Source organism: Protomyctophum parallelum (assembly GCF_964188405.1).
Source record: "Protomyctophum parallelum genome assembly, chromosome: 12".
Taxonomy (NCBI): domain Eukaryota; kingdom Metazoa; phylum Chordata; class Actinopteri; order Myctophiformes; family Myctophidae; genus Protomyctophum; species Protomyctophum parallelum.
The window spans coordinates 12,472,202-12,494,657 of NC_139712.1; the positions used below are offsets into that span (position 1 = coordinate 12,472,202).

The following is a 22,456-nucleotide window of genomic DNA, read 5'->3' on the forward strand; positions in this document are numbered from 1 at the left end:
CTAGTCCTCATCCACATCAGACCATCTTCCCCCATAGACGTTTAAACCACGCAGTGGATCTAGGCCTCATCCACATCAGACCATCTTCCCCATAGACGTTTAAACCACGCAGTGGATCTAGTCCTCATCCACATCAGACCATCTTCCCCCATAGACGTTTAAACCACGCAGTGGATCTAGTCCTCATCCACATCAGACCATCTTCCCCATAGACGTTTAAACCACGCAGTGAATCTAGTCCTCATCCACATCAGACCATCTTCCCCCATAGACGTTTAAACCATGCAGTGAATCTAGTCCTCATCCACATCAGACCATCTTCCCCCATAGACGTTTAAACCACGCAGTGGATCTAGTCCTCATCCACATCAGACCATCTTCCCCATAGACGTTTAAACCACGCAGTGAATCTAGTCCTCAGCCACATCAGACCATCTACCCCCATAGACGTTTAAACCACGCAGTGAATCTAGTCCTCATCCACATCAGACCATCTTCCCCATAGACGTTTAAACCACGCGGTGAATCTAGTCCTCATCCACATCAGACCATCTTCCCCCATAGACGTTTAAACCACGCAGTGGATCTAGTCCTCATCCACGTCAGACCATCTTCCCCATAGACGTTTAAACCATGCAGTGGATCTAGTCCTCATCCACGTCAGACCATCTTCCCCATAGACGTTTAAACCATGCAGTGAATCTAGTCCTCAGCCAGATAAACCAGGGATAAAGATTTGGACAAAGACAACTCTTACAGAGTCTTACAGAGTATTTAAATAAATATACTCATTGAAACGTCTATGGGGATAAAAAGGTTAACGGGGGATTTACTTCCTGGTAGCAATGGAAGGGGGCGGGGCTACGGCGCTCTACATACACATTCTGCCTCTTTGGAGATAAACGATCTACAAGTTCAGTTGTAGATCTACAAGTTCAGTTGTAGATCTCACACACACACGCATATACTGTAGTATATGCATGCGCACAAACACACGCATGCACACACACGCACACACACACACACACACACACACACACACACACACACACACACACACACACACACTCTCTCTCTCTCTTACCTGTTGATGACAGATCACTCTCCCTCTCTCTGCCTCTCTCTCTCTCTCTCTCTCTCTCTCTCGCTCTCTTTTTGACTTTCACACAACCTCTGTCTCTCTCTCTCTCTCTCTCTCTCACTGTACCACGGTGTCTCTCTCTCTCTCTCTCTAGTGGTAGATTCCTCTCATATCTTGGATTTGTTCTGACTATAAATAGACTGATACACAGTGAGGACCTGCTTTCTGTCCACACACACACACACACACACACACACACACACACACACACACACACACACACACAGTCACACACACACAGTCACACACACGCACGCACGCATGCAACTAGCACGCACGTGTCGATGCAACCAGAATTCTACAACCAACCAGTAGGGTGACCACATTAACCTCTCTGTCTGGGACAGTCCCTCATTTACAAGACTTCAGGCGTCCCACAAACTGAGACCCTGTCTGTCCCACATTGTGACTGACAGACATCAGTGTTCACATTGAGACCCTGTCTGTCCCACATTGTGACTGACAGACGTCAGTGTTCACATTGAGACCCTGTCTGTCCCACATTGTGACTGACAGGCGTCAGTGTTCACATTGAGACCCTGTCTGTCCCACATTGTGACTGACAGGCATCAGTGTTCACATTGAGACCCTGTCTGTCCCACATTGTGACTGACAGACATCAGTGTTCACATTGAGACCCTGTCTGTCCCACATTGTGACTGACAGGCATCAGTGTTCACATTGAGACCCTGTCTGTCCCACATTGTGACTGACAGGCATCAGTGTTCATTGAGACCCTGTCTGTCCCACATTGTGACTGACAGGCATCAGTGTTCACATTGAGACCCTGTCTGTCCCACATTGTGACTGACAGGCATCAGTGTTCAAATTGAGACCCTTATTTCATTAGTACAGCAGGTAGTAGTGTGCTGCTGTACTACCTAAATAAAAAAAGAATTAGGGGTTAGGGCATTGTATCGCTGGTCGCTCGCCAAGCTGTCGCACCCCCTGTCTAGTTCAAGCTCCGCCTATGTGTCTGTCCCACATTGTGACTGACAGACATCAGTGTTCACATTGAGACCCTGTCTGTCCCACATTGTGACTGACAAAGACATTTTAAAAAGTATTTATTTAAAGACGTTTTAAGCGTCGTACGAAGCCAACTCGAGTCGTGACAAATAATCATGACAACAAACCATGTTGTCATGATTTTCAAACAAAACAAACAAATAATTACAAAGAAGAAAAACAACGAAATAAAGTGTTTTTTTCCACTTTCTAATTCGTTGTTTGGCCCCAAAACACTGTGTTTATTGTCATGAATAATTGTCTCAACAATAGTTGTCTTTGTCCGTCTTTAAATAAATGCTTTCTGAAAAGTCTATGAGGAAAATGAACGGGGATTTATTTTCCCGGGGTCTCTCGAGGGGGGGCGGGACTGCGGCGCTCTATTGTCCTCTAATCAGTGTTGTTTTCGTCGACTAAAACTAAGACGAAAAATTTCCGTCGACTACCTTTTTCCACTGAAGAAAACTACATGGAAACTAAATTAAAACTATGCTATGGTGACTAAAACTAAGACTAAATATACTGACAATTTCGTCAACAAATAAAAACTAGACTAAAATGTTAGGAAGGGACTAGTGGACAAGAGATCCAGTATAAGTCATTTTACACTTGGTTGCATGCTGAATATAGCAGATCTACAAGCTCACAACGCGTCGCAACCCGACGCCTTGTGAGCTTGTAGATCTGCAATTTTCAGCAAGTGTAAAATAAGTCATTATGACGGCATCAAGGCCCGCAAAAATACATTTTAGTCGACTAAATCAACTGTAGATTTAGTCGACTAAAACCTTATGACATTTAGTCGACTAAAAGTAGACTAAACACTAGAACATTCCAGGTGACTAAAATTTGACTAAAACTAAGTGAAAACTATTCAGGAGACTATATGACTAAAACTAAAATAGAAATTTGATGCCAAAAACAACACTGCCTCTAATAGAGGGACATCATCGTCAAACCAGGAAGTTATGCGGGAACGTCTACTGAGTGACGACGTTCCGACAGCCCCACATCCAAGCAGAAGAGTCCAGTAAGATTGCAATAAACCTCACAGACCACCGCGCTGTAGCATCTCTCTCTCTCTGCCAGAACACCTCACGGACCAAAATGGAAACGACCTCATTTAATGTTATCACCTGATCCTTTATAAAGATATACACACGCACACACACACACACACACACACACACACACACACACGCGCGTGCGCACACGCACACACGCACACGCACACCTTTTAACCTTTAAGGGCTTAGCTGTGACCATGATGTGTGTGTGTGTGTGTGTGTGTGTGTGTGTGTGTGTGTGTGTGTGTGTGTGTGTGTGTGTGTGCGCGTGCGTGTGTGTGTGCGTGTGTGTGTGTGCGTCTCTTACCTTGTGGTGTGTGTGTGTGTGGTTGCTGTGTGTGTCTCTCTCTCTCTCTCTCTCTCTCTCTCCCTCTCTCTCTCTCTTCTTGGATACCTGACCTGGTTCCGCTCGACCTGATTGGCTCACACAGTCGCTTAAGCTCCTCCCACTGACGAGGCCGAACCCGACCTGACATCACAGCATCAGAACGTAATAAGACTGTGTGTGTGTGTGTGTGTGTGTGTGTGTGTGTGTGTGTGTGTGTGTGTGTGTGTGTGTGTGTGTGTGTGTGTGTGTGTGTGTGTGTGTGTGTGTGTGTGTGTGTGTGTGTGACTGTGACTGTGTGTGTGTGCGTGCGTGTGTGCGTGTGTGAGAGAGAGAGAGACAGAGAGAGAGCTAGAGAGAGAGAGAGAGAGAGAGAGAGAGAGAGACAGGGAGAGAGAGAGATAGAGAGAGAGGGAGACAGGGAGAGAGAGAGAGATAGAGAGAGAGAGAGAGAGAGAGAGAGAGAGAGAGAGAGAGAGAGAGAGAGAGAGAGAGAGAGAGAGAGAGAGACAGAGAGAGAGAGAGAGAGAGAGAGAGAGAGAGAGAGAGAGAGAGAGAGAGAGAGAGAGCGATAGAGAGAGCATTAAGTGTATACATATCACTCACCTTAATTGTTGTGAGAGAGAGAGAGCTAGCTGAACGGAGATGTCTGTGAATAAAAGATGTGACATGTGTTCCTTCCCTGTCGTTTTAGTACGACAGCAAAGATCAGCTGAGAACTAAGAGACGAGACGACTAACTGCCTGACACACGCTACGGTACGGTGTGTGTGGTGACTGTCTATGCAAATACAGCCCCCCCACACACACACACACACACACTGTACTGTACTCTACTGTACTTTCTTTTTTAATCAGACCAGTGTGTAGTCCAGTGGAAACCTTGTGTGAATCTGATCTCAGGTCAGACTGGGTTAATCAGACCAGTGTGTTGTCCAGTGGAAACCTCGTATGAATCTGATCTCAGAATGGGTTAAATGATTGAACCTTTATTAAACCAGCAACGACACATTGTCGTATCTGGACAATAATAATCATAATAATCATTCTATAACCAAATGGCACACCGTGCTAAGTCAATGTTGGAGTCTGTATAAGTCTAGCTGAAGCCATCATGCATATAGTAAGTAGCCTGGCTCGGCTGGGTGTGATAGGAATTAGCATGCTATTGTTTCAACCAAGAGGTCAATTGATTAAATCTCAGACGTCGCTCTGTATGCATCTCAATGCCATTTGTATGTAAAGGTTTCAAACCCCTCCCAGAGACACCAATGTTTGATGTTAGACTGGATATAAGGTCTGTTTTTGCAATGTTAGGGAGGCTTGGGTGGCAGGCTGACCATCGAGGTGGTCAGTAGGCCCTGTGCTCCGCGGCTCAACTCATGTGCCGCGGGAAGCTCTGCTGTGTTCTTGGTCTGACTCTGCAATAAATACAATCAATGGATCTTCAGTTTCACCTCTCCTCAGTTTCTTCATCGTCTGATGTCATTGCCGGGTACTTTTTCCTGGAGTTTGCTAGTTAGTATGGAGAAACTCTTTCAGCCTTTTTGTCACTATTTTAGTCCAGTTTAGTTAGTGTACTTGAAGTATGAAATTTACTTCAACATTGAGACGACCTTATACTGAACTGGTGGAGAAATAAAACCTGTGTTGTTTTCGTCGACTAAAACTAAGACGAGAAATGTCCGTCGACTGCCTTTTTCTCACTAACGAAAACTACACGGAAACTAAATGAAAACTAAGCTACGACGACTAAAACTCAGACTAAAATATGTTGACAATTTCGTCAACAAATAAAAACTAGACTAAAATGTTAGGAAGGGACTAGTGGACAAGAGATCCAGTATAAGTCATTTTACACTTGGTTGCATGCTGAATATAACAGATCTACAAGCTCACGACGCGTCGCGAGCTTGTAGATCGGCTATTTTCAGCAAGTGAAAGAAATCAGTCTTTACGACGGCATCAAGGCCTGCCAAAATATATTTTGTTCGACTAAATCAACTGTAGATTTAATCGACTAAAATGTTATGATATTCAGTCGACTAAAACTAGTCGACTACTGGAGTCAGTGTGGAACTATAGCGGCCCTCTGGAGTGAGTGTGGAACTATAGTGGCCCTCTGGAGTGAGCGTGGAACTATAGTGGCCCTCTGGAGTGAGCGTGGAACTATAGTGGCCTTCTGGAGTGAGTGTGGAACTATAGTGGCCCTCTGGAGTGAGTGCGGAACTATAGTGGCCCTCTGGAGTGAGTGTGGAACTATAGTGGCCCTCTGGAGTGAGTGTGGAACTATAGTGGCCCTCTGGAGTGAGTGTGGAACTATAGTGGCCCTCTGGAGTGAGAGTGGAACTATAGTGGCCCTCTGGAGTGAGTGTGGAACTATAGTGGCCCTCTGGAGTGAGAGTGGAACTATAGTGGCCCTCTGGAGTGAGTGTGGAACTATAGTGGCCCTCTGGAGTGAGAGTGGAACTATAGTGGCCCTCTGGAGTGAGTGTGGAACTATAGTGGCCCTCCGTCGCCATTGTCAAGGGGAATCCAGGTCAAACGTCCGCTAAATCTTATCCCCACAGGTCTCAAGATGACAACGAACGGAGAAATCAGGTCAGAATTCTGCTAAATATGACGTAAATTAAACATCAAAACATTATGTTAGCCTATAGTCGCTTATATTGGGCTTGCTCGCTTGTTTCTCCACAACATCTGGCAACACCATCACGCACGTGCACACACACACACACACACACACACACACACACACACACACACACACACACACACACACACACACACACACACACACACACACACACACACACACACACACACACACACACACACACACACACACACACACACACACACACACACACACTGAACTGGACCGGGTGTCTTTGGCGCCCTCTAGTGGCGGGTCCACTCTGATCGATCCCATCAGTGTTCCACTGGTCGCGTCTGACTGACTCACTCACTGTCGCACAATGATGACGTTTTGTTGTCAAACAGAACAGCATCCAACACACACACACACACACACACACACACCATTGATGGACCACCAGATCATCCATATTTAGCCCCAGAGGACCACCAACAGCCAGCATCCATCCATAGGAACCAGAACCAGGACAACGAACGAACCACGTCCTCATTGATGGTCCGCCGCGGACCCCCGCCGGTCAGAGAGCCCGAGGACCACCGGAGAGAGAGAGAGTGAGAGAGAGAGGGACCAGGGAGGAGAGGAGAGGCCGGGCCATGGCTGCATGCCAGGCCGCCTAGGAGGCTCCGTGCGCCCGCCCTGACCACTGACCAGACCCGGCCATGATCCCGGTGCCTCTGGTGGTGTGTGTGCTGGGAGCCTGGTGCCTGGTGTACCTGACGGACACGGTGCTCAAGGTGGGGGTGCACGGCACGCACACGCACGCACGCACACACACACACACACACACACACACACACACACACACACACACACACACACACACACACACACACACACCTTTACAATTTAGGCATTAAGCAGACGCTCTTAATCCAGAGCGACTTACATTAAGCAAGAACAAAAAGCATGGGAATACATCACATAAAAACATTTATCATGAAACATGCGTAAGCTAAGAACTTAACAGTGGAATATCTATATAATGAAACTATACATATAATACACTACTATGCTATACATATGTACTATGATGTGCTATGACTACATACAATGCAATTATAGTGCTGTCTACATAACATGCTATAAGTCTGTATCAAATGCTATCTAAGTCTACAGAAATGCTAGCCCTAGAACGGCTCTTGTTGTTACATACAGTATGTACAGTAGGGCTGGGCGATATGACAAAATCTCATATCACGATATAGAATTTATTTTATCACGATAACGATATACTCACGATATAGAATATTTTTTACGATACCTATTTTTTTTATCTAAAAGAATAAATTTTTGTTCAGGTCGAGTACTTTACTGTACTTGGGCTGTACTGTACTGTACTGTACTGTACTGTACTGTACTGTACTGTACTGTACTGTACTGTACTGTACTGTACTGTACTGTACTGTACTGTACAAGCTCTCCTCCCTGGCCTCTGTCTGTGTTAGGCTGCACAACAGTGACACTTGTTGGTGACAATAGTTATGCTATTTCCGTGCTCGGATACAGGGACAGGGACACACATAGCTGTCTATAATGGTTGCACCACTCAAAAAACAATTAAATTCACATTATCCAGTCTAATTATATGAATATAATACTGATGCCCTTCCCATGCACAGACAGGCCCAAAGCAAGTACAAAATATTACAAAATAAAATGTATATAATAATAATTAGAGGCTGAACTCAATTGTTCAGCCTCTGTAGACATTTTTACAGCACAGCTCAAGACCCACTTCTACAACATTGCTTTTAATTGATCTTTTATTTTTTGTTATTCATGTCCTCACTGTATTGCATTACTGCTTGTTTTTTAATGTCGTTGCCTTGCTTTTCTTTTTTTCTCCATTGCTCTGTAAAGCACTTTGAGAGCTGCATTTCATGTCATGAAAGGTGCTATACAAATAACGTTTTATTAGTATTATTAATAATAATTATTATTATTATGACAATTAAAAAGAAAAAAGAAAGAAATAAGACACAGAAGTACAGGCCTGTGTCTGCATTAAATTGGCTTAAGGAAAAAATAAATATCTCATGTCACAGTTTGTCACTACAGTTGTTTCAGTTCATTTAAGCTCTGTATAGGGAATCAACATGTTCTGTTGTAGTTATAGTTTAGTTTGTTAAAGACGTTGGGCAGCTTAACGATGTTTAATTGACTACAGGCGATAGAGTGAGAGAGAACGCGATCTTGTCGTCAACTCTCCATGCCCATGGAGAGTGCGTATATGGGAGTCTGGGACGAGTGGGGCTTTTTCTTTTCCTTTTTTTTGATGATCACAACAAAGTCAGCGTCTTGTGTTGTTGTTGTAAGCTGTTGCTGAATTAAGGACTTTTCAAATGGAATAATTTATTTGGAACAATAAAACAAGACAGAGACACGCAGCAGGAGGACTGCACAGGTAAGAGGAACGTCTTGGAAGAAGTTTGCAGTGCACCCGACGACGGACAAGCTTATTGTTCAACTGTGTAAAACATGCGTGGCTCACGCAATTTATCAATTTGACCCAACATGAAACCTGCATTTATAACAGTGAATGACCGGTTACTTTAGGGCGCGTTCGGAAATAGCGCACTAGGCGGACTGTGCATTGTGCAATGCAAACTGATAGATGAGTTCGCTCTGGTGTGGTATTTCCGAACGTGCCCCTTACACCGCTCTGAATCTCGTCAGCCATCATCTCCCTTCATGTAATCAAAACCACTTCCATATCCATACAATGGAAGACGTTGCCCCTCTTTTAGGTGCAAGCACCACCTCGGCTTGTGTTGTGGTCGTGTTGGCCTGCTTAGAGTATATAATAGAGAAGACATCCGAAAGGTGTTCGCTCACTGTTTTCAGTGCGCGCGGTGGGCTGCTGGGCATGCCGTATATAAGCGCTGTGACGTAAAATACTGCCGTAAAGCGAAACGGCGATATAAGCGATATAGCTTTTTTTTCGTGATAGACATTTTCTATCGAAAATACGATATATATCGTCATATCGCCCAGCCCTAATGTACAGTATTTCACATACAGAGCCATAGAACACAGCCATAGATTTGTGGTAGACCGTTACCATATGCGGCATGAATGTGATAAATGCTCCGTTTGTACTCACCCATTAAATTATTCCAAAGACGTGGAGTGAAAAATGGTCCTCTAGTTTTATATCCATGTGAAAGTTCTGGCACAAAACGCGTATTTAGTGAATTATCTCCACTTTTTCAAGAGATGCACACGGACGCCTTTCTCTCCGGCGAGGGGACGATTTTAGATATTTCCTGTTGTTTACCAAAGACGTCATCACAAATTGACCAAGGAAACACAAAAGTTTGGGTCACACAATTGGCAGGTGGTGTGATTAATTACCCAGCACCTATCGCAAAGCACCTGCCAATTGTGTGACCCAAACTTTTGTGTTTCCTTGGTCAATTTGTGATGACGTCTTTGGTAAACAACAGGAAATATCTAAAATCGTCCCCTCGCCGGAGAGAAAGGCGTCCGTGTGCATCTCTTGAAAAAGTGGAGATAATTCACTAAATACGCGTTTTGTGCCAGAACTTTCACATGGATATAAAACTAGAGGACCATTTTTCACTCCAGGTCTTTGGAATAATTTAATGGGTGAGTACAAACGGAGCATTTATCACATTCATGCCGCATATGGTAACGGTCTACCACAAATCTATGGCTGTGTTCTATGGCTCTGTATGTGAAATACTGTACATACTGTATGTAACAACAAGAGCCGTTCTAGGGCTACAGAAATGCTATCTAAGGGGGTGGGGTAAGTGCTATGCACACAATTCAATTCAATTCAATTCAATTCAATTCAAAGGGCTTTTATTGGCATGAGAAAACATACGTTTACATTGCCAAAGCAGAAAGGACACAGCAATACAATCAAAACGAAAATGATGTACATTTGAAGGTCAGAATCTTCAATAGATCAAATTATATGTACCAAGATCACTGGATGCAGGTATAGTGCAGGACTATACACAATGATTAGTCTTTAGGGTGGTTGTGTTCCATTTGATATCCTTCTCCTATCACAGCAGCTCACAGATCTTGCTGCTGTGTTTGCACATTGTTGTACTTCGCCCAGCAGATATGGGAGGTTTTTGTCATTGGTCATGTTTTCAAAATCTCCGTGTTTGTGTGGTTGTAATCTGTGGGAAGTATGTGTCTCTGATGTCTTGGTACAATGGGCAGACAGTATGTGTCTCTGATGTCTTGGTACAGTGGACAGACAGTATGTGTCTCTGATGTCTTGGTACAGTGGACAGACAGTATGTGTCTCTGATGTCTTGGTACAGTGGACAGACAGTATCTGTCTCTGATGTCTTGGTACAGTGGACAGACAGTATGTGTATCTGATGTCTTGGTACAGTGGACAGACAGTATGTGTCTCTGATGTCTTGGTACAGTGGACAGACAGTATGTGTCTCTGATGTCTTGGTACAGTGGACAGACAGTATGTGTCTCTGATGTCTTGGTACAGTGGACAGACAGTATGTGTCTCTGATGTCTTGGTACAGTGGACAGACAGTATGTGTCTCTGATGTCTTGGTACAGTGGACAGACAGTATGTGTCCCTGATGTCTTGGTACAGTGGACAGACAGTATGTGTCTCTGATGTCTTGGTACAGTGGACAGATGGTTAGGAAGTGTAGCTCGGTTTCCACTTCATTTAGTGTGCAGTGGGTGCATAGTCTGTCTTCTCTCGGGACACACTCACACGCACGCGCACGCACATACACACTTGTTTACAAGAGGGTCCACCTTGTTCAATTCATCATAACATTTAGAGACGTACAAATAGACACTTGTATATATAGCCAAAGGACAGAACAGGAATTCATCATAAAGGAGGTAAAAAAGGGAAAATAAACTTATACAGTGAGGGGAAAAGGGGTGGGGGGGATTCAGATTTTACGGGGGCCATGAGTTTGGAATTGCAGCCGCCTGTATAGGTTTGATTGATTGATTGAAATATTTATTAACAGTTTGCAGAATTACAGTATTATTTCAAGCACAAACTCAATACAAAGACTGGACTGTGAGTGGACGACACACCATAAAGCATTACACTTTGACTTGTTTACAAGAGGGTCCACCTTGTTAAATTCATCATAACATTTAGAGACTTACAAATAGACACTTCTATATAGCTAAAGAACAGAACAGGAATTCATCATAAAGGAGGTAAAAAGGGAAAATAAACATATACAGTGAGGGGAAAGGGGGGGGGGGGTGGGGGGGCGGTGGGGGGGATTCAGATTTTACGGAGGCCAGTTTTGAATTGCAGCCGTCCGTAGGTGCCCTTTGAGAGCGGTTTTGAAGGAGTCAAGGGATTCACATGTCTTAATGACTGTTGGTAGGGCGTTCCACATTTTGGTGGCACACACACACACACACACACACACACACACACACACACACACACACACACATGCATGCACACACGTGTTTGTGTGTGTGTGTGTGTGTGTGAGAGAGAGAAAGAGACGCGTCAGTCTCCAATCACCAAATTAATGTGCACAGCAAAACAAGGAGATATTTCTTTAAAAAATCATAACTTCTGACAGGAATGCACTAGAAACGTACTTTTTTTTACATGCCCATATCGCATTCTCCACGAGATATATTTATTCAAGTTAATAAAAAAGGATATAAAAAAAAACCGAATGGTTCAACCCCATTAATTAAGATTCGAGTGCCAACCCTATAACGAGCGAACATTCAAACCTTGAATGTCTGGGGACAGCCTTAACACACACACGCACACGCACACGCGCACACACACACACACACACACACACACACACACACACACACACACACACACACACACACACACACACACATACACACAGTTCATTTTACAATATAAATTGCGACCTCAGAGATATAGAAATGAGAGGTCTCGTCTGAATGTAGACTAATTAATGCATGTCAAACTGGGGGTCCTTGAAATTAAACGGGTTTGTACTGTAAAATCAATGTTAATTTAACTCAAATGGACCCGTTAGGTCCATTTCAGGGGGGCAGTCAGACAGATATTTTGTGAAGCCACTAAGGAAATCGGGACTTCCTGAAAGTTCATATAATGGCCTGTTGTGGCGCTGTCATTGGACCCAAAAAAAACCATATCCCCATAGAAGTCCATGTATTTGGGCCCAACTTCACCTAGACTGTATTACCTTAATAAACATGGTCATGAATACTTTCTGCTTCCAGTCACTAGTTTAAAGTCTCATTTCTAATGTCATAATATATTCTTTTTGGAAAATTATGGTCCCGTATTAAAAAAAATGACCATAATGTCGCGTATGTTCTGAAGGGCGTGGCTACCGTTACAGTCTATGATCGGGATTCCCCTCCCACTCGAGTCAAAATAAAAACCAACGGAGGACTGACAGGCTTCATTTTACGTTCATGTTAGACCCGGGGAACGCTTTGTCCATATTCTTTACAGTCTATGGTCCATTTGAGAGTTACAGACCCTTAAGGGTTGTTTGTCCTGTCGTCCACAGCCCCACTGTAACGTTACTGTGACGTCAACAGGTTTTCTATGTAACGAGTCCCGGGATGCAGGGATGGTCTTTTAGAAATCAGTCCCAGGGACATTATTTTGTGGACAAATGTGACTGAGGGGCTGCCATTGGATTTTTTTCATGTCATGTTAAAGCAGGGAATCATAGCTTCAAATTGACATATTGGTTGTTCAGTTTGACCCTCCAGTTTTGGAGATATGGCTTATAGAGTAATGTCTGGCAGAGAAACAGAGAGTTGAGAAAACAGGCTTGAAAGGTTCACTTCTGTGGTCTCTAACATTACACCTAGCTACATGTTTAAGCATTTATTTCATATTTACATGTCTTCTGTGGTCTCTAAAATTACACCATTACACCTAGCTACATGTTTAAGCATTTATTTCATATTTACATGTTTTCTTTGGTCTCTAACATTACACCTAGCTACATGTTTAAGCATTTATTTCATATTTACATGTCTTCTGTGGACTCTAACATTACACCTAGCTACATGTTTAAGCATTTATTTCATATTTACATGTCTTCTGTGGACTCTAACATTACACCTAGCTACATGTTTAAGCATTTATTTCATATTTACATGTCTTCTGTGGTCTCTAACATTACACCTAGCTACATGTTTAAGCATTTATTTCATATTCACATGTCTTCTGTGGTCTCTAACATTACACCTAGCTACATGTTTAAACATTTATTTCATATTTAGATGTCTTCTATGGACTCTAACATTACACCTAGCTACATGTTTAAGCATTTATTTCATATTTACATGTCTTCTGTGGACTCTAACATTACACCTAGCTACATGTTTAAGCATTTATTTCATATTTACATGTCTTCTGTGGTCTCTAACATTACACCTAGCTACATGTTTAAGCATTTATTTCATATTCACATGTCTTCTGTGGTCTCTAACATTACACCTATAGCTACATGTTTAAGCATTTATTTCATATTTACATGTCTTCTGTGGACTCTAACATTACACCTAGCTACATGTTTAAGCATTTATTTCATATTCACATGTCTTCTGTGGTCTCTAACAACGACGTTAGGAGTCATATTTTTTGCCACTTTTACAAATTGCTGCATTTAACTCACATTTCATTTTATATGGTTATAATGTGGTTATATTATTCATGTAGAAAACGGAAGAAGAAATTATTATTATAACTAAAGCTAGCAAAATAAACTAGAATAAAAAAACAGTACAGTAGTGCATCCTGTGGACGCAGAGGTCGTTGTTTTATTAACTATGAACTGCGTTTTTGGATGCAAAATGCACCCTATTTTAACCCATTCTGACCCGAGATCAGATTGTAAAAATGTCTTCTACATCCTGACAGTTTTCATTCTGACCTGAGATCAGATTCTAAAAACGTCTTCTACATCCCGACAGTTTTCCATTCTGACCCGAGATCAGATTCTAAAAACGTCTTCTACATCCTGACAGTTTTCCATTCTGACCCGAGATCAGATTCTAAAAACGTCTTCTACATCCCGACAGTTTTCCATTCTTACCCGAGATCAGATTCTAAAAAATGTCTTCTATGTCAGTCGCTCTTCGATTTTTCAAAAAAACAGCAGACCTACATAGCTCGTAGCGCGCCACTCGGTGGCGCGCTACGAGCTATGTAGATCTGCTGTTTTTCAATAGCTAAAGCACAGCGTAACGCTAACACCCTAAAATGGGTGTCCGCCTAACTGTGTTGTTTTTCCTCCAGTCGTCCACATCTCACCGCAACCGCTACGAGTCCTGGCTGAGCGCTCGGGGTCTGCTGTTGGCTCCGTTCCACCTGAGATGGCAGACCACCCTGTTCAACCCCCTGTTCGCCTACTGCGCCCGCATCAACGCCAAGGTCCTCTACCTGTGGTAAGACCGCCTAATGGCCCCCCTCTTCTCCTCTAAGACCCCCCCTCTAAGACCCCCTAATGCCTCCCCTCTCCTCCTCTAAGACCCCCCCTCTAAAGACCCCCTAATGCCTCCCCTCTTCTCCTCTAAGACCCCCCCTCTAAAGACCCCCTAATGCCTCCCCTCTCCTCCTCTAAGACCCCCCCTCTAAAGACTCCCTAATGCCTCCCCTCTCCTCCTCTGAAGACCCCCTAATGCCTCCCCTCTTCTCCTCTAAGAGCCCCCCTCTGAAGACCCCCTAATGCCTCCCCTCTTCTCCTCTAAGACCCCCCCTCTAAGACCCCCTAATGCCTCCCCTCTCCTCCTCTAAGAGCCCCCCTCTAAGACCCCCTAATGCCTCCCCTCTCCTCCTCTAAGACCCCCTAATGCCTCCCCTCTCCTCCTCTAAGACCCCCTAATGCCTCCCCTCTCCTCCTCTAAGACCCCCCCTCTAAAGACCCCCTAATGCCTCCCCTCTCCTCCTCTAAGACCCCCCCTCTAAAGACCCCATAATGCCTCCCCTCTCCTCCTCTAAGACCCCCCCTCTAAAGACTCCCTAATGCCTCCCCTCTCCTCCTCTGAAGACCCCCTAATGCCTCCCCTCTTCTCCTAGAAGACCCCCTAATGCCTCCCCTCTCCTCCTCTAAAGACCCCCTAATGCCTCCCCTCTCCTCCTCTAAAGACCCCATAATGCCTCCCCTCTCCTCCTCTAAGACCCCCCCTCTAAAGACTCCCTAATGCCTCCCCTCTCCTCCTCTGAAGACCCCCTAATGCCTCCCCTCTTCTCCTAGAAGACCCCCTAATGCCTCCCCTCTCCTCCTCTAAAGACCCCCTAATGCCTCCCCTCTTCTCCTCTAAGAGCCCCCCTCTGAAGACCCCCTAATGCCTCCCCTCTTCTCCTCTAAGAGCCCCCCTCTGAAGACCCCCTAATGCCTCCCCTCTTCTCCTAGAAGACCCCCTAATGCCTCCCCTCTATTCATAGTCCAGTTTTCCGCCGTCACAGAAAACTACAACATGACGTCACTGAGGTGGTATGAGACTCACCTCTCACCCCAAACACATCTCTCTGTTTTTACAAAAACTACAACATGACGTCACTGAGCCGCGGTGGTGAGAGACTCACCTCTCACCCCCAAACACATGTCTCTGTTTTTACTAAAACTACAACATGACATCACTGAGCCGCGGTGGTAAGAGACTCACCTCTCACCCCAAACACATCTCTCTGTTTTTACTAAAACTACAACATGACGTCACTGAGCCGCGGTGGTAAGAGACTCACCGCTCACCCCAAACACATCTCTCTGTTTATACTAAAACTACAACATGACATCACTGAGCCGCGGTGGTAAGAGACTCACCTCTCACCCCAAACACATCTCTCTGTTTTTACTAAAACTACAACATGACGTCACTGAGCCGCGGTGGTAAGAGACTCACCTCTCACCCCAAACACATCTCTCTGTTTTTACTAAAACTACAACATGACGTCACTGAGCCGCGGTGGTAAGAGACTCACCCGAACACATCTCTCTGTTTTTACTGAAACTACAACATGACGTCACTGAGCCGCGGTGGTAAGAGACTCACCGCTCACCCAAACACATCTCTCTGTTTTTACTAAAACTACAACATGACGTCACTGAGCCGCGGTGGTAAGAGACTCACCGCTCACCCAAACACATCTCTCTGTTTTTACTAAAACTACAATATGACGTCACTGAGCCGCGGTGGTAAGAGACTCACCTCTCACCACAAACACACCTCTCTGTTTTTTACTAAAACTACAACATGACGTCACTGAGCCGCGGTGGTAAGAGACTCACCTCTCACCCCAAACACACCTCTCTGTTTTTACTAAAACTACAACATGACGTCACTGAGCCGCGGTGGTAAGAGACTCACCGCTCACCCAAACACACCTCTCTGTTTTTACTAAAACTACAACATGACGTCACTGAGCCGCGGTGGTAAGAGACTCACCGCTCACCCAAACACACCTCTCTGTTTTTACTAAAACTACAACATGACGTCACTGAGCCGCGGTGGTAAGAGACTCACCGCTCACCCCAAACACATCTCTCTGTTTTTACTAAAACTACAACATGACGTCACTGAGCCGCGGTGGTAAGAGACTCACCGCTCACCCCAAACACATCTCTCTGTTTATACCAGGGGGGCAGTCAGCCAGATATTTCGTGAAGCCTCATTTGAAATCGGTAGTTCATATAATGGCCTGTTGTGGCGCTGGACTGGACCCAAAAAGCCCCATAGCTCCATAGAGGCCCATGTATTTTGGCCCAACTTCACCTAGACTGTATTACCTTAATAAACATGGTCATGAATACTTTCTTCTTCCAGTCACTAGTTTAAAGTCTCATTTCTAATGTCATAATATTCTTTTTGGAAAATTATGGTCCCATTAATTAAAAAAATGACCATAAAGAAAAAAAAACATCGCGTATGTTCTGAGGGGCGTGGCTACCGTTACAGTCTATGATCGGGATTCCCCTCCCACTCGAGTCAAAATAAAAACCAACGGAGAAGAAGGGGGGAAGTCCCGCCTCGTTGTCTGGGCAGCCAATGGCCAGCTGGTCCAAAACGGAGCCAGCCAATGGCCAGCTGGTACCAAACGGATCTAGAAAGATGGCGACTTACATCAGGAATTACCATATTATTACAGGCTTCATTTTACGTTCATGTTAGACCCGGCGAACGCTTTGTCCATATTTTTTACAGTCTATGGTTTATACTAAAACTACAACATGACATCACTGAGCCGCGGTGGTAAGAGACTCACCTCTCACCCCAAACACATCTCTCTGTTTTTACTAAAACTACAACATGACGTCACTGAGCCGCGGTGGTAAGAGACTCACCTCTCACCCCAAACACATCTCTCTGTTTTTACTAAAACTACAACATGACGTCACTGAGCCGTGGTGGTAAGAGACTCACCCGAACACATCTCTCTGTTTTTACTAAAACTACAACATGACGTCACTGAGCCGCGGTGGTAAGAGACTCACCGCTCACCCCAAACACATCTCTCTGTTTTTTACTAAAACTACAACATGACGTCACTGAGCCGCGGTGGTAAGAGACTCACCTCTCACCCCAAACACATCTCTCTGTTTTTACTAAAACTACAACATGACGTCACTGAGCCGCGGTGGTAAGAGACTCACCTCTCACCCCCAAACACATGTCTCTGTTTTTACTAAAACTACAACATGACATCACTGAGCCGCGGTGGTAAGAGACTCACCTCTCATACTAAAACTACAACATGACGTCACTGAGCCGCGGTGGTAAGAGACTCACCTCTCACCCCAAACACACCTCTCTGTTTTTACTAAAACTACAACATGACGTCACTGAGCCGCGGTGGTCTCCTGGTATAAACAGGTTCTCGGGGGGGGTCTCCATGGGGTCAACAGGTTCTCGGGGGGTCTCCTGTTCGGCGTTCTCTCCATGGGGGGCTCGGTCTTCCTGCTGGTCAGAACTCTGCAGCAGACCGTGGCCCAGATGACCTCCGATGACCCCCACATGGGCGGACAGCAGGCGCTGCAAGTTGTGGTACGTACCGTGTGTGTGTGTGTGTGTGTGTGTGTGTGCGTGTGTGCGTGTGTGCGCGCGTGTGTGTGTGTGTGTGGAGGACGGGGAGAATGTTTAGGCCTGTCACAAAGATGCTGAATGATATTATACTATATATATATATATATATATATATATATATATATATATATATATATAGTATTTTCATATATATATAGTATCAGTTATTATAGGAATGGAACACAAAGGGCAGGTCTACGCTGCTGTATTTTAACATCAGTTATTATAGGAATGGAACACAAAGGACAGGTCTACGCTGCCGTATTTTAACATCAGTTAATATAGGAATGGAACACAAAGGACAGGTCTACGCTGCTGTATTTTAACATGAGTTATTATAGGAATGGAACACAAAGGGCAGGTCTACGCTGCTGTATTTTAACATCAGTTATTATAGGAATGGAACACAAAGGGCAGGTCTACGCTGCTGTATTTTAACATCAGTTATTATAGGAATGGAACACAAAGGGCAGGTCTACGCTGCTGTATTTTAACATCGGTTATTATAGGAATGGAACACAAAGGGCAGGTCTACGCTGCTGTATTTTAACATCAGTTATTATAGGAATGGAACACAAAGGGCAGGTCTACGCTGCTGTATTTTAACATCAGTTATTATAGGAATGGGACACAAAGGGCAGGTCTACGCTGCTGTATTTTAACATCGGTTATTATAGGAATGGAACACAAAGGGCAGGTCTACGCTGCTGTATTTTAACATCAGTTATTATAGGAATGGAACACAAAGGGCAGGTCTACGCTGCTGTATTTTAACATCAGTTATTATAGGAATGGGACACAAAGGGCAGGTCTACGCTGCTGTATTTTAACATCGGTTATTATAGGAATGGAACACAAAGGGCAGGTCTACGCTGCTGTATTTTAACATCAGTTATTATAGGAATGGGACACAAAGGGCAGGTCTACGCTGCTGCATTTTAACATCAGTTATTATAGGAATGGAACACAAAGGGCAGGTCTACGCTGCTGTATTTTAACATCAGTTATTATAGGAATGGAACACAAAGGGCAGGTCTACGCTGCTGTATTTTAACATCAGTTATTATAGGAATGGAACACAAAGGGCAGGTCTACGCTGCTGTATTTTAACATCAGTTATTATAGGAATGGAACACAAAGGGCAGGTCTACGCTGCTGTATTTTAACATCAGTTATTATAGGAATGGAACACAAAGGTCTACGCTGCTGTATTTTAACATCAGTTATTATAGGAATGGAACACAAAGGGCAGGTCTACGCTGCTGTATTTTAACATCAGTTATTATAGGAATGGAACACAAAGGGCAGGTCTACGCTGCTGTATTTTAACATCAGTGTGTGTGTGTGTGTGTGTGTGTGTGTGTGTGTGTGTGTGTGTGTGTGTGTGTGTGTGTGTGTGTGTGTGTGTGTGTGTGCGTGTGCGTGCACGTGTAAAGGTCCCCGGGGTCAACCTCCCCACCAGTCAGCTGGGATACTTCTTCTCTGCTCTGCTGCTCAGCGGGATCATCCACGAGCTGGGACACGCGGTGGCCGCTCTGAGGTACTGCAGGCTGTGCACGCGCTCGCACGCAACGCACGCACACACTGCACGCACGCTCACGCACGCACGCATGCACACTGCCTAGAACAGGCCCAAACAGAGCTCAGTATTTGGCAAGTTGTTTGTTCTTTGCTCTTTGCTCTTTGTCAGCTATTGGTCACATCAATTAGTTGTATTACAGGTTGTAACAATCGCCCTCTTCACAGCGAGGCAAATTATTAACTAAGGAATAAATCAGCAGGATCGTGGGGTTTACTCTGAACACTTTATGTAGGAAGTTGTAATTGACGAAATCACAGGAAAACGGTACACTTCACAATGACGTCTCTCCCTGTCTCTTTCCCTACTAAATGAAAACAAACTCAAACCAACAGTCAACGATCACATTCCCCCCTCCCGCCCCAAACCAGTCCCAAAGTCAGCGGAACGCAACTGTGCTTCAGATCAAACAAAATAATATAGACCGCGTCCGACCTCCTCTTCCAACGAGGCGCGCGCACGCGATAGTCTAAAGTTATTGTAGTTTAATCCAACGCAATGCACGAAACGCGGGGGGGTTACCCCTTAGTATTGACAATCCTCCAGGAACACTTTGGAATGATCTCACCGGTCGCAGCAGCTTTAGCCTCCAACCGCCGGCCGGTATAATCCCGATCCCGAAGTGCGATGCTTTTCCGGACGGGCACGACTGTTCTCCAATTATTGTTACGGCTGCAGATAACTGCGTTTGAGCTTTAAGAAAGGTTCAAACGCTATCTGGCGCCTGGAGCTCCTCTTCTCCTCCGTGTAGGCCTACACACACTGTTTGTTTGGGAGATCCCTCCCGTGTGTCACTCATTGACACCTACGTATCAATCACCCTGGTGCCAGACCCGTTACCTTTCACATAGAAATAGGAAAGAATAAGACTCTCACAACCCACATGTTACATGTCACACGTATACAAATAACATGCACAGAAAATAAAGCAGAATGACATTAATAATGTGCTTTTGTCACAAGGTGATAGCTATAGAGCGTCGCGGTCCCGCCCTCTTTCAGTCCCGCCCCCTTTCAGTCCCTCCCCCTTTCAGAACGACAAGTGGCCCAGGAAATGATTCTCCGTTCATTTTCTCCCTAGGCATTTTTTTTTTTTTTTTTTTTTTTTTTTTGCGGCTTACGCCTTTTTTTATTGGTTTTTGAAGGGACAGACAGTAGGCTGACAGGAAACGGGAGAGAGATGGGGGGATGACATGCAGTAAAGGCCGTGTCGGGCTCGGGAGTCGAACCCGCGGCACACTGCGACTGGATTACCAGTCGGGTGCCCAGACGGTTACGCCACCGCCTGGGCTCCCTAGGCATTTCTTAAAGTATTTATTTCAAGACGGTTACGCCGCGGACAAAGCCGACTCGGCTCGTGACAAATCATGACAACGAACACAATATCTTGTGCCGATCAACTCATTTGAAAGAATAATAAAATAAAGGCAGGAGACAACACAATATTTGTTTTGTTTTTCTTCTTACTAAATGATTTGATCGGCCCAAAACATTGTAATTATTGTCATGATGATTTGTCACGATCCGAGTTGGCTTTGTCCGCGGCGTAACCGTCTTTAAATAAATACGTTTTTAAAAGCCTATGGAGACGGAGAATAATTTCCTGGGCCACTCGTCGTTCTGAAAGGGTATAAAGCCATGCTTGGAGAATGACCTAAATACATCTTTGATTGATTGAAATATTTATTAACAGTTTGCAGAATTACAGTACATATTTCAAGCACAAACTCAATACAAAGACTGTTCCCTGTGAGTGGACGACCCAATTAAGCATTACACTTGTTTACAACAGGGTCCACATTGTTCAATTCATCAAAACATTTAGAGACATACAAATAGACATTTCTATGTAGTTAAAGAACAGAACAGGAATTCATCATAAAGGAAGCAAAAAGGGAAAAGATACATATACAGTGAGGGGAAAAGGGGGGGGGCGGGGGGTGGGACTCTGAACCCTACCACACCAGATCAAGGTCTCTGAACTCTGAACTCATTTTTGTTTTCATTTTCCTGACCTTCTGATTTATTGTGATGTTTTTTTTCCATATGATATTGTATTGATATTGATATTGTATTCCATATGATATGTAGGGGCGGCGGTGGCTCAGGGGTAGAGTGCCTGGATGGTAACCGTAAGGTTGCCAGTTCGAACCCGGGCTCCCCCAGAGTTACTGTCGAAGTGTCCTTGAGCAAGACACTGAACCCCTAATTGCTCCCGATGTGCTAGTTGGTGCCTTGCATGGTTTCCGCTGCCATCGGAACACCAATGTGTTTTGGCGGGCCTTGATGCCATCGTAATGGCAGATTTTATACTTGCTGAAAATAGCCGATCTACAAGCTTGAGCTTGTAGATCAGCTATTTTCAGCATGCAACCAAGTGTAAAATGACTTATACTGGATCTCTTGTCCACTAGTCCCTTCCTAACATTTTAGTCTAGTTTTTATTTGTCGACGAAATTGTCAGTATATTTAGTCTTAGTTTTAGTCATCGTAGCTTAGTTTTCATTTAGTTTCCATTTGTTTTTGTCAGTAAAAAAAGGTAGTCGATAAACATTTTTCGTCTTAGTTTTAGTCGACGAAAACAACACTGGTTTGGACTCCAGCACTGAGACACGTGATGTTTC

At 44.5% G+C, this 22,456-nt stretch overlaps 2 protein-coding genes across 3 annotated transcripts in view; one reads left to right on the forward strand and one right to left on the reverse strand.

The window, feature by feature from the left end:
* Window positions 1–3,637, reverse strand: part of smpx (small muscle protein X-linked) — a 19,385-nt gene extending 15,748 nt beyond the window's left edge. Inside the window, exon 1 of one of the 2 annotated variants that reach the window (XM_083778584.1) lies at window positions 3,524–3,637. The gene's annotated coding sequence lies outside the window, so the exon portion shown is untranslated. Of the gene's footprint in view, window positions 1–1,084; window positions 1,138–3,523 lie in introns of those variants that run through there. The other variant, XM_083778583.1, reaches the window with a different exon arrangement.
* Window positions 3,638–6,614: 2,977 nt separating this feature from the next.
* The window catches only part of mbtps2 (membrane-bound transcription factor peptidase, site 2), a 39,770-nt gene continuing 23,928 nt past the window's right edge, over window positions 6,615–22,456 (forward strand). The window contains exons 1-4 of the mRNA XM_083778576.1: window positions 6,615–6,933; window positions 14,469–14,617; window positions 18,076–18,214; window positions 19,690–19,793. Coding sequence (XP_083634702.1) covers window positions 6,859–6,933; window positions 14,469–14,617; window positions 18,076–18,214; window positions 19,690–19,793 — 467 coding nt within the window. The 5' untranslated portion in view covers window positions 6,615–6,858. The remainder of the gene's footprint in view (window positions 6,934–14,468; window positions 14,618–18,075; window positions 18,215–19,689; window positions 19,794–22,456) is intronic.